Source organism: Branchiostoma floridae, chromosome 8 (genome assembly GCF_000003815.2).
Source record: "Branchiostoma floridae strain S238N-H82 chromosome 8, Bfl_VNyyK, whole genome shotgun sequence".
Lineage (NCBI taxonomy): Eukaryota > Metazoa > Chordata > Leptocardii > Amphioxiformes > Branchiostomatidae > Branchiostoma > Branchiostoma floridae.
Genome location: NC_049986.1, coordinates 13,374,149 through 13,391,672, shown reverse-complemented (window position 1 = coordinate 13,391,672; position 17,524 = coordinate 13,374,149). Strand labels below are relative to the sequence as shown.

Here is a 17,524-nt window from a genome sequence, read left to right as displayed (position 1 = left end):
TACATGCTCTTTGGAATTTTGTACTTTGTGTGATAGTTGTTGCCATACATTGTACCATGTACAATTGTCGTGCAATAAAGTTCTTATTGCTTGTAGTCTATGAGCATGAACATTGTTGCCGCGGTACCTACATATTCGGAAGTTAGCACTAACATTACCAATTGAACCGTAGTTCCATTTGGTTCACCTTAATTGAATTAATATTGCAATCTAAATGAATACATGTACCACACCCCTAAAAGGCCTCCAACAAACAAAAGATCGTAGCCTTCTGATACAAGGTTGACCTTAGGAATAGTGGACTTTTGACCCATCGAGGTACACATACATGTACGTGGTAGCTGACATATACACCAGTGAGTGCCTCTGCCTGACGGGAAGAAAGTATAAGTCGAACACTATCTCATCAACCTGAAGAACTGACCAAGACGACAACATGCCGGTGGCCGGTAGGTATCCCCATATCCTTGTGGTCAGGATTTTGCAACGGTTAAACGCCTAATGAAGTGAACCATAAAAGCCTTTTAAGACACGAAATTACCCATTGTATTCACTGTTTGATATCCACTTGCTTGTGTACTTTCATGACCATGACAGATATTTTTCAATCTTTTGTCGTCTTCAGAAGCTCTTTGAAAATTGACCAATAGGAATGGCTTTCAAAAGTGACCATGGCAAGTTCGGCTGCCTTTACATGAAAGGTTAATAAAAGTGTGTAGCAGGAATCTGACAGACGAGATAATAAACGAATGCTACGCTAATCAAACCAAATGGTAGGACCAAATTCGAACGATTCTGGGAAGTAGACTGTGTGTATGGGACCCAACAATGTACTTAATCTTTAGCTAAAGCTTTAATAATAATCACCTGATAACCTCTCCTTACAGAGTACGAGTGGAGTGAAACATTTGACATCACCCCTGAAGTACAGGCCAACTTTGATGAACATGGCTGCTTCATCGTTAGGTTAGAAATTATTTGCCACTTATGTTATTATATTACTACCATGCATGAAAATTGGACGTACTGTTTTTGATCTGTATGAGTGTGTGTGTTGTTGTTTGGTGATATTTGTGGTCGGAATAACTTTGAACAAGCCTTGAACCTCAAGAAGGATTCTGCTGGTGTTTGGTACAAGGGTTGGCATTGGAAGACAAAGAAAGGTCAGGGTGAATTATGGGCCTCCTGGCTGCTTACCTTACTACTCTAGCAGAATGTTTTAAAATGTTGGTATCTTTTGTCCTGAACCTGGTATGGTCCTTACTTTTTGGTGGCAGACAGCGTTTGATGTCAGAAAAAGTGGCACAGGTTTAGGGTTACTTGCAGCTTCCCCTGGAACTGCAGGCACATCTGCATAATGAATAAAAGTTAAGTTAACATTACCAGAAAATCGCCGAAACATGATCCCTTAGTTGTATCTTACTACAGAGGCTTACTTACAAAAGAAGAGATGCAGAAGATCCACAAGGCAGTGGATCACAGTGAAGGGATCACCAAACACTCCTACCAGATCCCAGACGGGAAAGGCAGGAGCTGCGGATACTGTATCTGGAGCCACCCTGGTGATGATGTCACTGGGATGGTAGGGAGGGCGGAGAAGGTGGCTGGATACACGGAAAAGGTAAAATACCAGTCCTTGAGATATTTATTCATTTATCTATCAATCAATCTTGAATACATATGGTTAGCCTAATCAGGATTTCTTCTCAATGAAAGAATTATATAATGTTATGTGCATAAAATCAGAAGTGTGATGTGCAGTTGTCGAATTTGACATTTATTAATGTGGCATTTTTTAGCACTCCAAATTTTATGCAAAGTTACAGTAAAACTGTCACAAATTTTCTATCACATCATTAAAAAAATTGTTACCTGAAGTTCAGTGTACTCATGTAACATACATGTAATGCCATGTTCACCTTTATTCGTGGGGTAACCTATATCTGTTGTTTTTGAAAACGGGGTATCTTGAGATATCAAGTCGAAGGACAGTGGTTCCAAATTGCAATATTTTCAAAGCATTGCAGCTTGAAACCACCGTCCGTCAACTTGACATCCCTAGATATGCATTCTTTAAACAACGGATATAGGTTGCCCTGGGACTAAAGGTGAACTAGCATTATCTGAGTGTTCTGTTGGTTCTGCTTCCTCCAGTTGCTAGGAGGACAGGAGGTCTACCACTACCACACCAAACTGGTCATGAAGGAGCCTCATTCTGGTGGGAACATCAACTGGCATCAGGACTATGGGTACGTGCACACACAGGTCTCATCTCTGTTCATATCACTATGGGTATGTCAGCTTCACCCACATCCCTCAACATCTCTGTTCACATCAATTTTGCTTCATGTCTGGAGTTTAGATACATGTATGTATTGCAATGTGAAGTTAGCCAGTGTGTTGGTATCTTTCACAGCTACTGGTACAAGAACGGCAATCTGTTTCCTGACATGGCTTCTGTGATCATTGCAGTTGACAAGGCAGACAGGGAGAATGGGTGTTTGCAGGTAGAGATTTCTGAAATATAACATCATTGCTATATTTCATGTTGAAATTAATGTTAGTAAGCATTTTTATAGAACCCAATTTAATAATGCTCACATTGTAACTGTTCACCCACAGTTTCTTCCTGGCTCTCACAAACTGGGGCGTATTGACCACGTGTTTGTGGGAGGGCAGACTGGAGCAGACATGAAGAGGGTGGGGGAGGCCATGAAGATCTTCCCACTGGAGTATGCAGAACTGGACGAAGGTAAGACTAGAATCTCACTTTAATTTGATAACAATAGCTTTGGAGAATCTGTGTAATGGCCAAGTGAGTAGAGTGTTTGCCTATACATTTGTATTCAGTTGGTTGTAACTTGTGAGTTTGATCCCCGTCATTACAAAGGTGCATACTACTTTTTGTGTTAGGCACTCAGCTGTAGGGGACAGTAGTTAAACACACGGACCATTACAAGTGGATTAGCCTAGGCCTCCTGCTTCACTGATTGCACACAGTTGTGTGCCCTAAGAGCTATTGGGAGGGATTAATGCTAAATTTGGAGAATCTGATATAAATACTGCATGTACAAATGTGTGATTTCTGCGCAATTCCAGGTGATGCGCTGTTTTTCCACTGCAACCTGCTGCACAGCAGCGACAAGAACGACTCCCCGCGGCGCCGCTGGAACTTCATCTGTTCTTATAACCGCGCCAGTAACAACCCTGTGTACGTGCATCATCATCCACAGTACACACCGCTGCACAAGGTACATGATTTTTCTATAGTTGTGTTTCAGTTTAAGACTCTGCATCATAAAAATATTCCCACTTCAGATTGCAGCTTGAAAAGTGTTCTCTGGAAGGTAGGCATACTTGTTGCAGTCTCATTGAAATGCCAATTTTTTATGTGGTTCCAGAAAAGGTAACAACATAGTACATGTAATTCGTGGTGCCTTACTTTCTTTTAGAACAGTGCATATTTCATTTTGTGATGTGTGCTTTCCTGATTTGACATTAACATTTTTCTTTTAATACACAGGTTCCCAACGACGCCATCTTGAAGTGTGAGAACTTCACAGACATGACAGGGAAGGAGTTTGTGGACCCGAGCATGGACAAGACAGTCAAGGCCGACCTCACGACCTTCAAGGGGGACGAATGATAGGCTCTGTACTGGTCACCTGATCAGCTAACAGGTTCTGTACTGGTCACCTGATCAGCTAACAGGTTCTGTACTGGTCACCTGATCAGTTAAAAGGTTCTGTACTGGTCACATGATCAGCTAACAGGTTCTGTACTGGTCACATGATCAGCTAACAGGTTCTGTACTGGTCACATGATCAGCTAACAGGTTCTGTACTGGTCACCTGATCAGTTAAAAGGTTCTGTACTGGTCACCTGATCAGTTAACAGGTTCTGTACTGGTCACATGATCAGCTAACAGCCCTCAGTACTTTGTAGGAACCCAGAAATTTCATGTCTAACACTGGCTGGTGTAACTGCATGATACTCGGTAATATTTCCAACGAATTGTGTCAAATTGATTGATTGGTTCTGTAGCATTATCATTTCCCTACGTTTCATTCTCATCACCACTTGGTAGTGCTGTCACTCCACAATGTTTATCACAAATTGGAACATTCTTCAACATTGAGGTCCATCTGCAGTTAAAACTTTCTGAGAAGACCACTTGACCAGTAAAATCAAAATGTATAATATTATGTGGACAGGACGTGGTCACAATAGACTGGATGTTTACTGCATTGGTCAGGTGGTCCTCACCAGAGAATAAATTGTACATGATTGTTTAACTGTACATGTATGTCTCTTCCCATTCAGTCCACGTAATTACATGTAATGTAAATAGGGCAGGAACAGTACATACATGTACCTGAGAAACAAGCAGACTTTTTCAAGCTAACTCTTCCACACTAAGACTCTTCCACAAGTTCTACTGATAAACTAGAGAGGAACTAAGACAAAATAAATCAAGACAAAGACATCCATTTTCAGAACATGTGGACCCCAAGCCAGCTTTATGATGAAACCATCACTACAGCACAGACTTTGACTAGAAAAGAATGGAAGTCAAAATTTCACAAAAGTGTGCCATAATCATAACTCTAATATTCTCCCTGGAAGAAACAACCGCTGCTTAACATAAACAAATTGAACAAAGCATGAGAAGTGCAAGTTATATTTCTTTTATCTTTTACAACGCAAAAACTTAATCATTGGCTACCGTAAGGCTTGTGTTATGGAGTATTGTCTTTCTAACAATTGTCTAAATAGTCACCACTCCAGTTGTAAATTGCACAACACCATGTATGTATCGAAAATGGATAACAGTGAACTGATCAATGTAACCATAAACTGCGCAATGTGTCTACTACCGTTTATGTTATCTGACAATTGATTATCCTTATAAAACAAGTCTCATATAATAGGCAAACTGCAGAAATTCATGTCTTGCAATGTCTTGTAATTACAGTAGGCTAGCATGAAATAAACATGGCATCATCAGCTGATCTGGAATAAATATCTTTAACTGTTCAATAAAACCGCAGCTCCTATAACTGTTCACTGTACATGTTGTGCTCTTTCTAATGCTTGAAATTAACAGGCATGGACTGGAGTTACTAACAAAATCACTGATACAAGCAAAATTAACCTGACATGGTAAGTCAAATGTCTAAACGTTTCATCATCATTCCTTTTCACAAGTTGCTCTGTGCATGTATTCCTGTAAGATTCAGCTCTAGTCAAAACTATTCATCCAAAAGTTTTCATCCAAACGTTTGGAATGGTAACAGACTCTATAAGTGAAAATACATTGCTACCTTTATTTCAAACACACATTCTGAAGCAACTGCATAACATGTAACATTCAGAAATGTGCTTCATATTTCAGAAAACAATGCTTAAAAGTTCTCACATGGTTGGCCAGACTTCTATTCAAATGACTCGAGACTGGGTAGTGTCCACTATATCATAAAATGGGAAGCATAATAGTGGGTGCTACATTGTGTATCATAGTATAACAGTTACACCTCTGTGTCACATAAAGCTTTTCTGCTCATCTCACAACATGGGAGACAAATAAACTGCTCCACCTACTGGAAGGACCACATACTGCAGCTTGGTCATCTCAGATCAGCAACTGTCCTATCCTAGAGGAGAAATGAATCCTTCTTTTCCACATAAGCATCAGCTCCATCTGCATTCATCTTAGCCCTCACCAGAGCTCCCTACACTTCTGGAGAGGACTGAAGCAACAGCATAGCAACAAAACTTTCTGATAATAATTCATATGGTGAACGGCAAAAGGAAATGTACATATGACAGTTTTTTAAAACATTATGTCCATGCAGTAACTTTGCAATGACATTAGGTACATAGCTGTGCGTGCCACAGGATGGTATGCACATGCACAGTACTGCCACCTTTACCAGAGAAATACAGCAAAGCCAAACTTCAACATTTTCTATCCATTTCAAAAGATAAACTTGCTATAGCTTCAAATACATTGTCAAGTTTCTTTACTGTAAAAGTAAGCAAAATAATATTTTATCTCTTTTTCCATAGCTCCATAAGCCTACAGGTATATTTTACCTAATGGTAACATAGGAAACATGTACTTAACGGTAATTTGTGCACCAAAATTTCACTGTGTAACCATAGATTTACCTAATAATGTGGGAATCTCTAAGGTGGGATTTTAATTATTGGTGAAGTTGTTGACTTGTGCTTCTTTCTTACACAAACAATCATTACCTTTACCATTACCATAGACCCCTACTGATTTAACTCTGAATGTCATGATATCTTTTCATACGGTGCTGCATACTTTCACAAAAAGCTAATGCTATGCTGTACAGAAAAATAAAGGTGTGCACGGAACCTAAAATACTGTCATTCTGAAGAAGACAGGAGACACAGGAAGTTGATGCTCCAGTCCTTAACAATTGTAAATGACATATGCTAAAATACTGGTGGGAAGTAACACATTGGTGGGCTGAATGTTTCTGTATCAAATTTAAAGGTGTCCAGTATGGTGCCTGTTAGGCAGTTTCAGTTTTTGTCAGCCTGTTGACCAGGGCAGTATGTTCACACTTGACCGTCCATTTAACATTGAATGAAGTGGGAAGAATTCTGACCACTTCATGTTTTCAAAAATAATGGAAATAAAACATTTTCACCATCATCCAGTTGCTACATATGCTGCAACATACTTACACTGCATTAGAGTTTCAGGGAAGCAGAGCAGCATACATGTATCTTTGAAAGATAAAGATGCAGCAAAGATGGATTTCTATCACCAGACGGCAATGCCAAATCAGATGGAAATGCAATGATGTGTCACCCATTTTGTATCCATGTGTACAGGAATGGTTTTGGAGACAAGATCAGTGTGATACCCATCTGTCGATGATCTGACAGGACAGTGGAAATGTAGTATTGCTCTCTGTACGTGTGTATGTCTGCTGTGGCATGTGCTAAGAAAAACAGGTGAACAGACTCAGTGACTTCACATCCTACATGTACATTGTACATCATTAGGGAAGTTCCAATACTTTCTAAAGGACTGGTATTGGAAGAAGATTGGAATAACTTTCACTCTTTCAGATCAAGATGGCAAGCTAATTCTTAATCTACAAAGATGTCCTCCTTTCCCATCTTAACATTGAATCAGTCTTATAGAGGTACAACACCTCCTTGGAAGTTACATTCTTAACATCTACTTTATCTACATCATAAACATCCAACATGGTGCATCCAACAATGTCCGTCCTCAAGATATCATTACTACAGATCTTATGCCTTAATATCAATAACCTCTTCTCTGATTATCAGAGATACTAAATAAATTTTTGCTACATGTACATATATTGATACCCTTTGGAAGTTCCACAAATGATACATGTATATGTATCTTTCTGAATTTTTTTGCGATTTAATACCATTCATCATTCATGTACTTACATTTGTATTTCCACACCAAATTGACTACAATAGTTGGGTGCACCAAACAAGATGTTATACCATTAACTAACATGTACATACATTATGTATACAAGTCTATATCATCCCCAGGTGCTAGGAGTCCTGGTTGTCAGATATCTGTTTCCACAATAAAGACTTGAGATTGTTGAGGATGAGGGAATGGTGGATTTGCATATCTTCTGTGTTTGTGGTTAGTCTGCTGCACTTGTCTAACAGTGCTGTCAGCTCATCCTTGATGCCCGCTGGGACCTCCTTCAGAAGATAGTCATGTAAAACTATGCAGATTTTGGAGAGGTTCGGCTGAACGAGTTCTCCCGTGCAGCGAGACGCGGTCTCGTCACACATGGAGCTGCAGTCCTCTGTCAGCTCACAGTCTGAGTTTTTAGAACACGTTTTCTCCGTGAGCGTCTCTTTCAGCACCTCGGCTGGGTAAAGGTTCCTTAGATCAATCATTTTCAAGTCGTGTTTATTTGTGTAGCCAATGTTCGTGTGGCTGGTTTTACACATGTGGAAGGTGCCGTGGGAGCTGTCAAAAATTTCCTCCACGAACTCCAGAAGTCCGACGGCGATCTTGGCCTTTTTGGGCCACGAGGGGGTGAACCATTGGTCCATGGCCTGACGATAGCTGGTGGGTAGGAAGATCTCAAACATCCACGGGATGTGGATTCCGTACAAGCGGTTTGCGTCCACCCGCTGTACGAAGTACGTGTCCCCACAGAAGCCCTCCAGTTTGGGCGTGTGCTCGCTGTCCTGCAGGATCATCATCATGAAGAACTCGTTGACTTGCAGCAGGGCCCAGATGGACTTTGCCTCCGCAAGAGTCACTTTCCCGTCGTTGTTGATGTCCGCAGCATTTAGTATGCGGGTTTGCAGAGCGTTGTGTTCCCCCTTCCCGAGGTTCCTCTCCAGGAAGTCCTGCAGCATCTCTCGGAAGTCGTCCATGGAGGAGCCCTTCTCGGGACGCTCGTAAGGCATCTCGCGATCGATCCCGTCGTGGAAGATGGGGGCCAGGTTGCACTTCATGATGATCTGCTTGGCCCCATGGAGCCAGCCTTGGTACACCTGAGAGGGAGACAGAGATTTTATTATACAATCATGTAACATGTACTAAATCCTCTATCTCACAAGTGGTTTTGGGCCACTCTTGAATATTTCCTTGCCTCATAACTATAAGTTACAATTTGTGACAATGATGTTGGAAGACACTCCTAGGAAAGACATTCCATGTTTTATCCAGCTCCAGATACACGTATTTGTCTGTACAACAAATTATGATATATGTCACTGTGAATCTATTGTATTGTATTCCAAATCTCATATAGTGTTTCAGCACAACATCTGTAAAAAATAAACGGCCCACTCTATCAGATATGAGTCTATGAGAAGATGCTCTGTTCTGCTAGATGTGCTCTGAGTACAGTCCATCTGCGTTACAGCTAGACGGCCAACACATGATGCAGAACAAATGCCCAGGGCAGTCTGCAAGCGCATTACATGTAGTACTTATAACAGTGTTTATCACATTGTAACATTTATACTTCAGGCCTTCAGCCCGTTATGGTACACCCATAATGGACACTCAGATAAAGTATCAAGATTTTCCCTGGAATTTGAAGTTGGATGAAGATAGTACATCTATCTGGAAACTTATGGTGCAGAAACACCATTTTGATTCTTCACACAGCATTAGCTGCAGTTCAGGACAGTAAGACTGAGTAACTGACAGTGCACACATGAGAGGCAGCACCACGGGGAGGATAACTTGTCTACATTATTGTCATTAGCTTGTATTCTTTAAAGGTTTATGTACTAGTAAAGTTTATGACTAACCTATGGTAATGAAAGCAAGACCAATGTGTCTTAGATGAAAGACAACAAAACAAAAATTGATTTCAGCCCACAAAAATTCCAGCATTTTCCAATACAGTCACATATTACTTCACTGCGTACATTAACCCTGTACAATCAGCTCCTTACTGCAGAAATCTGATGAATTCTCTTGAAACAGGGCAGCGTGCAATCATCATTCTCATGGAACATTACTCTGAACATTACTCTCACAAACACTTTTGGATATAAGTACCAATAAAGGCTGTTTTGATAGAGGAGGGAGGCTATTACTGTTAGTGGAAGCAGAGTGTGAAGGGGAAGTCGAGCCTGTTGCTGTCCACTGCTGGAACAACAAATTTTATCTTGATATTTTGTACAGAGTTCATTGAACCTCAACTTGAAACACTTCTAATGAGGTAGACAAGACCAGCCAAGAGGTTCAGTTACTTTCAAGGTGCTTTTATTTTGTGGTAGATGTAAAAAGGAGGTTTTAAAGTATTTTAAATTCTTGTTTAAACACCTCTGTAGTACAGTAGTTATACAAAGTTCATGCTGTCATGAATTGAAGATGAAGAGCTGCAGAAACAAAATGCTGGAGCTGCAGAAACAAAATGCTGCTTAAGTACCAAGATTTGTAATACATTGAACCCAAACAAGGTCAAGACATCTTTCTTCAACAGTTCCAGCTGTGACAACTGTAGCTGTTTATTTTGAAAAATAAATTAATGCCTACAATATACAGTCAAATCTGCACAAGCCACCACCGCTACAGCAGGACCCGCTAGCCATTTTGGGTATACGTAGGTTTGACATGATCATGACTGTACTCTTTTGAAGGGGACACTTTTGCATTAGCCAGCAAATTTCTAACAGCCAAATCCCATCCTCAGGTTGTTGGCATATTCCTGCAGCCTTGCCAAAAACATCAGACATGACACACAACTGCCTTCACTGCAAGAATAATCCACTTATATAAACCTTCTGACTTACTAAATTCTGTAACCTTTCCAAAGGATCCAACATAACTGTTAAAATCTGCCAAGTCTTCACAGTAATGCTATTGGATGGAGCAGAGGTGACATGTGCCATGAGACACCAAAAGATTAATTTTCCATTTTCCACAATGTGCTAATACTGCAGAATGTTGATGCCTTTGTTAATGGTTTTGCTGTGGTTTGGAAATTGTCCCATGCTTCATTCAATCAATGTATAATCTCTTTTAGCAGTGTACATCATACTGCATTATCTATTATGCTGAACATTGCAATTCCCACTTCATACTTGGTTAGTTAAAGAAACAAGTCTCAGAGAAAGTAGTATTACTTGGTGTCCTGGCATGCTTTTCAAATCCGTCTGGTCAATATCACTGAAATCATATGCAAAATACACAGGTGTACATAATCTATGAAATATGTTGTCCAGTATATATATTGTAATTTCTTGTATTGTGGCATGGACTTATATTAAGACAGGAAAAGTTGGATGGGTTTGTTACTGACCAGAAGTGTACCAATTGGATCGTTGCAGACTGTCATTTTTCAGCTTCAGCAAAGTGACAGAACCATCATGATTGTAATATCATTGATCGGAGCGCAAATGTTCTGCTACCTTCAGTCTTGCAGGGTTGAGTGAGCAGACCTGAGATTTGTGTGGATATGTTTGATTGATGATGCATCTTGGGCTGTCACCAAGGGAATGAGATTAGTGTAACCCAATATGGATGATGTATCGTAAATGATACTGGAGATATTTGACACAGGGACAGTATCAGTCCAGGCGGATGACAAAAGAAATATAGCTACAATTGCCCAGTCAGCGAAAAAAAAGCACGAAACTTGGCAAAGCCCAAATATAACATTTTTAGGTAGTGCAGGTAGTGATTTTGTCACAATTTGCATTATTTCAGAAGTAAAATACAAAAATCTACAAATTGACTTAAGAAATAAAAATAATTGCTTGTATGTATTCCATTCACAACATATATGCAAGTCATGTACTATGATGTAAGTTATGAAAGAAATCATAACTGTTACATTAGTTCCTTTGCCTAAATGAGACAGGCTTACATAACATATTATATTACATAACATATTGATTGAATCCATAAATCCTATGATTATATCTTATCTACCATATTCATTTCCCTCTTACATAAACTTGGCAGAATGAGCCAAAATGTTTCCCTAATCTTTCAGGATCTGTGGAAATATATAGCTCACCACATATCAGCAGGTTGCTATGATCCAAATTTACTGCAATAGAAATTAGAAGCAGTGATGGCTACTCTAACACAAGATGATGAGAAGATACAGACGTTATGGATACCGGGGGTGTGTGATTTAATGTAAGAAGCCTACATAAATCCAAGACTTTCTGTCAGGAAAGAAGAACACTTGGCAGCATGATTAAGATACTGCAGACCTGCAACTACAAATAAATCTGTTCAGTATTTAACGTTATATTAGTTCACCTTTATCTGCGGGGTAACCTATATCCGTTGTGTTGCTAAACAAGTCGATAGATGGTAGTTTCCAATTGTACTATTTTCAAAATATTGCAGTTTGAAACCATCATCTGCCGACTTGCTTTCCCTAAATACGTTGCTCTTAAAAAGAATGGATAAAGGTTACCCTACGGATAAAGGTGAACTAACGTTATAGCCACCAGCAATTGTGAGTGTGAGTTTAAATTGCTTTGTGTTTCTTGCACATGGAAGCTCACTTATTTCTGTCTGGAGTACAAAATCATGTAGAGACAGAAGGAGAGGTTGTCTGACAGAGAAGCAGAGTAAATAAGAGGTACAGTATGTATAGGCACATCTTCTGTGATTCTAAATGCAGGTCATGCCATTTCAAAGTATAGTTTAGTATGTGCATTTTATACCTTACAAATGAAAATCGATGAGAAGAAAACTTTTCTTAAATATTGACACAGAACCCTGACTTACATGTATCTAAATAATTATCAAAATGAAAGACCAATTTGTGGTTGCATATTCATACCAACTGATGCTGTTTTACCAAGTGTAACTCTAGCACAAGTCATCTCAGTACAATTATTGTAATGTTGGAGTCTTTGTGGCACTTGCAAACTTTCTGACACTTGCTTGACTTATTGACAATGTTTCAGGAGTTAGTTCTTTGCTCCCCGTCCTTAACAACCGGCAACATCTGGTTCAGTCATGGGGAAACTCTTCTCCTTTTAATCAACATTACCCACAAGTGCCCACACGTCCCCTACAGACAGCCCTTTCCAGTTTCTCTTCCCACACTTTGGCATGTAATGATTTACTGCTTGGAGAGTTTTCATTCCCAAAAATCAATTGAGCACAGGCCAGGGGTCTCGACACATGATGTTGTATCACACTATACAGATTGAGTTCTGTGCAACAAATATTACTTTCTCAGTGGGACAGAAGCTCAGCATCATATTGATTTTCCTACATGCAATTCCAGTTGGTTCACAGACCAAATTGTCACATCTTAAAAACATATGTTTTGTTGGAAGTCTTGTACATGTAAAAAAAAGTAAAGGTTCAAACTTTCATAGATTTTTTGAAGCCGTAGGGGGCAGTGGGTTGTTAAATCCACTGTGTCTTGGGCATGGTATTGGAAGACAGAGCTCATCCCTCTCCTTCTATTCCCTTTATCTCCCAAACTGAATATTTGGAATTGAACTGGCAACTCTTGTTCGCATGTCCCTAAATAAGCCAAGTCGGCTGGCCATTAATGATGCCTGGATTATTTGGATGTTCTCAAATCTGCATGATTGATAAGAAATTCTAAATGACCAGTTCTTTGCTACTAAAAGTAAAACCCAAGTAATATCATGTTTTTCTCCATTCACTTTTCAGCAGCTGCTAGAGAGTTAGGGAAAAGTTTTGGTTAGGATGGCAAGCTTTATCATCTTTGAAAATCTTTCATGATTCTTTGGTCATTCAGATGATCTAATGCTAAATTCTTGACACGTGTCAACAACATCCCACAGACAACATGTATTTCTAAGAGCTTGGGGATGTTGAAATGCAAGACAAAGCTAATGTCTACTCTGAGATATCACGGACATGATTAATATATGCTATGATATTACACTGAGTTGTGTATGTACAACAATCACTTATTCATAAATGCCAGACTTCTCTTTCTTATGATCATGAATACTGCATGAACACATCCTTGTCTCCTGAGCTTGGTTACTGATACATTGTAACTCCCACAGTATCACACTTCACGTCTACTATTGATTCTATGGATTTTTCCCCACTGGATGAGAAAGTTTCCCCTTTGATGGATTGTTCCAGCGTTGCTGCAGATATTATTGGCAGGTTAGGTCTGATGGCCCCATCATGACCTTGTTATCACCTCTGGGGCAACAGATTGGAGGGTGAAAGTTCCCGGGCACAATATTCGGAACTTTCACTAGATGCAGTTTTAGGTCACATCGGTTTATTGCCTTGGTTAAATTTCTCAGACACTTTGTCAGAAGAATTCAGCTAGAGGTCAAGATGACAACAGAAGGCTTGGAGGAAAACATGCAGCTTATAACAGTCTATTCTCTCTCTGAAACTGGTTGTACCAAGATACCTTCAGGCTCTGTTTCCAATGTAAAATTTCATTAGCATTGTTTAAAAATCCGAGGACCAACAAATAAAATTGGTGCGGCTCTAGCTCTCATATCAAAGTTTGGATGACGTGTACATGTACACTGTAGTTTGTGAAACTTTTGCGGTGGTTTCATTTTCGTCCATTTTGCAGTGATCTCTCTGCCATGAATTCATGACACCGCAATTATGTCTCCCTTGTCTGTCTAAAGAACCCAACAGCTGGTGTGTTACGCCAAAGGGCTTTTATACCGGCTATATAGATACAGATACAGAACAGCTACCAGTGTTTGTGTGAGTCACAACACTTGAAAAAAGCACTTTGCCTTTTATCTTAATGTCCTCAGGCACCATGCATATCTTGATTATTTGCAGGTCTTTATCTTCTACTGGGATATGAAAAAGAAGTGTTGTTTTGAGATGCACTTTCCTTTATACATCAAAGATTATGTTCAAGATGAAACCATCTTCTTCTCAGTCAGATGAATGAAAGAACCAATATCACATTCTTTTTCAGTTAGTCTGCCTTTCGATTGCTGAAAGGGTTTTAAAATCTTGTGTAGCATTTTTGCCTTTAATCTTCATACATATTACATTGGGATATGGTAATCAAATTGCTTATGGCTGAACATTACGTTACACAGATGTAGACATGGTAACTTTTCGTACAAGAAATTGATATGTGCATTACCTTCAACAATTATAAGCTTCTCACTTGGTAATCAATACAAATTGGATGCTAAAACACTACCATGGGTAAAGCTTAACTTAAGGCCAAAATGTGGACTATTCTGCTTCATCCTGGCTTTCTAGTTGCTTCTGCCAGAGTATAAATGAGTGATACTCGGAAAAATGCATGTTAGAGGGCATATTGGAGATGGGAAGGCGGTTTGTCCATTTGCCAATGGCAACCTATCCTTTTCGCTTCCTGTCCATTCTTCCATCGCTCAAGTAGTAGTAGGCACCCTTCTAAAAAAAAAAACAATTTCTATTTCAAGTGACCACTTTGGGTACCTATATAGGCATCTACTCATGGCCTGACCGCTGACCTTGTGTCTACACTATCAGAGGTCATCCTAGGGCCCCTACATGTACATGTATTATCATAATGTCTCCTTTTGAAATCCAGGTGAATACATGGTATTGCCTATTATCAAAAAGAAAATGACTGCCTCCACAACATATTTCAACGGCTTGTATAGGGTATTAGAAATTTCTCGTTATTGTTGCGATAACAGTTCTCTTATGAAACTTGATGTTAATGACATCCCAGTATTGCTTGCATGTATACAATTCACCTTGAAAGACCCCATTAATGTGCAGATAAATGATCACCCTGTAACCATTATGATGCATATAAACCTGTAATAGGTTGTAGATGGGTGGAATGCGAGACGGTTGTACTCAGCCCATACCAACAGACCTTGAACTTCACTGAGACATTCACCCTCTGTCTTAAGGCAACAAGAAGTTATTGACCTTGAACTTCACAGGGCTGTGCTTTCTCTATTTCAGTGAGCACTTTTATTGACCTAAGTTGGTTTCCCCATCCCCAGTAATGGTTCCCACACATCTATAATGGACCAAATCAGGCGGCAGCCATGTTTACCTTATCACACAGAAACAGAGGTGGAGTTACGTTTGATTTCAACAAGGATCTGAACAGTACTATTTACAACAGAGATACATTTATATGCTAAACATTTAGATACATCAAGTCTGTAAGATTTCAATGTGATAGTCTTTACCAATTACATGTACCTTTAAAATTTGTTGTCACACATAAGAAAGAAGTTGTGGCAGGGCTCTTGCTTTGACTTTAAAATCTGAACTTATTATTGTAAGTGATTCATATCCATAAGATAATAGAAAATTCTGTTTTGTGCACTGCCTAAGATTAAGAGGTTATCAGTTGGTTTTATCATCTGTGTACGTATCTGTGTAGAAAACACTATGAACTGTACGTATGTGGCTGTGATATTCAGGTCATCATCATCATCATCATATTCATGTACTTTTCAGACATGATCAAAATTATCATAATTAACCATTTATTCCTTCAATCATTCATCTGATCATTCATTCCAACTACCAGTCATAATCAATTGCCAACTAGAGTTCCACGAACACATACGTTTGCCAAATAAACCAGGTTTGCTATGTAGAATGATGTCTGTAGACAAAAATGTGTTACTCATTACATTTTATTTTATATACCTGGAGTTCCTTCATAAATTTTTGCCATTGATTACACAAATTAGATCCCTATCTACATAATTAATATAAAATTGTATGAAGCATCACTTAAGCTATCAGCATACCAAAAATCATGATGATCTTTTCATCCCTTCTTGATTTATTCTCTTTCAAAGTCTGAAACTAAACCGGCTCCAGCAGTTCAAGAAAAGACGTTAGGGGACTCTTACTCTCTGCCATCTTTCTCAGTTACGTATGTGACAAGTTTGAAAGTCCTATCACAGAATGCAGTGAATTTATCATTTTTCCTCATTAATCATGCAAAGTAGCTGTTAGTTTACATAATTAGTATCTTAATATGTAAGTTTTCACTTAGGCTACTTACATATCTCTTTCTCAGCTACAAATGTGACAAGTTTGAAAGTCCTATAATGGAATGCAGTGGATTTACAAACTTTCCTCATTTATTATGCAAATTAGCTGTCAATTTGCATAATTAGAATTCCATCATGTAAGTCTTCCCTTTGGCTATCTACATACCAAAAAGCATGACGATCCATCAACACGTTCATATTATTCATTAATTATGCAAATGAGACCGTCATTTGCATAATTAATATGCAATGATATTTCTCTCTTTCTCATCTATATATGTGACAAGTCTGAAAGTCCTATCATGAAATGTAGTGGATTTATAAACTTTCCTCATTAATTATGCAAATTAGCTGTCGATTTGCATAATTAGTATTCCATTATGTACATTGTTACTTGGGCTATCTACATACCAAAAATCATGACGATCCATCAACACGTTCTCGAGTTATTCTTGTTCAAAGTTTGAAAGGAAATCAGCGACTGCAGTTCCAAAAAAGCCGCTAGGGGGCCAAACTCACAGCAGTTACTCTCTGCCCTGAGGGCTATCTACCACTTAGAAATCATGACCACAGCATGTCCAGAACACGAGATATCAAAAATTGAGGTTCCGCTGCAGTACCTTAGCAAGCCGCTAGGGGGCCCATTATCGAACTTGACCTTCGTTTTCCCGACCCCTAACCACCAACCAAATATCATTAGGATCCATCCAAGGCTTCTCGAGTTATGCTGTTGACACACAGACAGACACACACACAGACACACACACAGACAAACAAACACGCCCAAAACATAACCTTAGCCATTCTGGCAAAGGTAACTATGGCACAGAGACTTAGGTGGAAAGTCAAAGTTCTAAACCCTTACTTATGGCACCACAAAGGAGACAGGAGGTTACCTACTTAACCATGCGCTGATAGACTCATCCACATTTTGTGCACTTGACACTTCCTTTAACACACAGGCAGCTGCTGAAAAACGATAAGCTACCATGTCATTGACAGGGGTGACTCAGGCAGCCCTCTTCATAGATATGTG

The 17,524-nt window shown here is 39.3% G+C and overlaps 2 protein-coding genes across 4 annotated transcripts in view; one reads left to right on the top strand and one right to left on the bottom strand.

The window, feature by feature from the left end:
• The first annotated feature begins 240 nt into the window (after positions 1-240).
• Positions 241-4,689, top strand: LOC118420774 (L-proline trans-4-hydroxylase-like). Its single transcript, XM_035827758.1, has 8 exons — positions 241-449; positions 888-966; positions 1,429-1,621; positions 2,155-2,249; positions 2,417-2,507; positions 2,623-2,752; positions 3,100-3,251; positions 3,524-4,689. Exons 1-8 carry the CDS (start codon positions 437-439, stop codon positions 3,644-3,646), a joined length of 876 nt encoding a protein of 291 aa, XP_035683651.1. The 5' UTR covers positions 241-436; the 3' UTR covers positions 3,647-4,689.
• The window catches only part of LOC118420773 (divergent protein kinase domain 1A-like), a 63,796-nt gene continuing 50,769 nt past the window's right edge, over positions 4,498-17,524 (bottom strand). For all 3 annotated transcript variants that reach the window (XM_035827754.1, XM_035827756.1, XM_035827757.1), the window contains one exon: positions 4,498-8,550. In XM_035827754.1, coding sequence (XP_035683647.1) covers positions 7,582-8,550 — 969 coding nt within the window. In that variant the 3' untranslated portion in view covers positions 4,498-7,581. The remainder of the gene's footprint in view (positions 8,551-17,524) is intronic.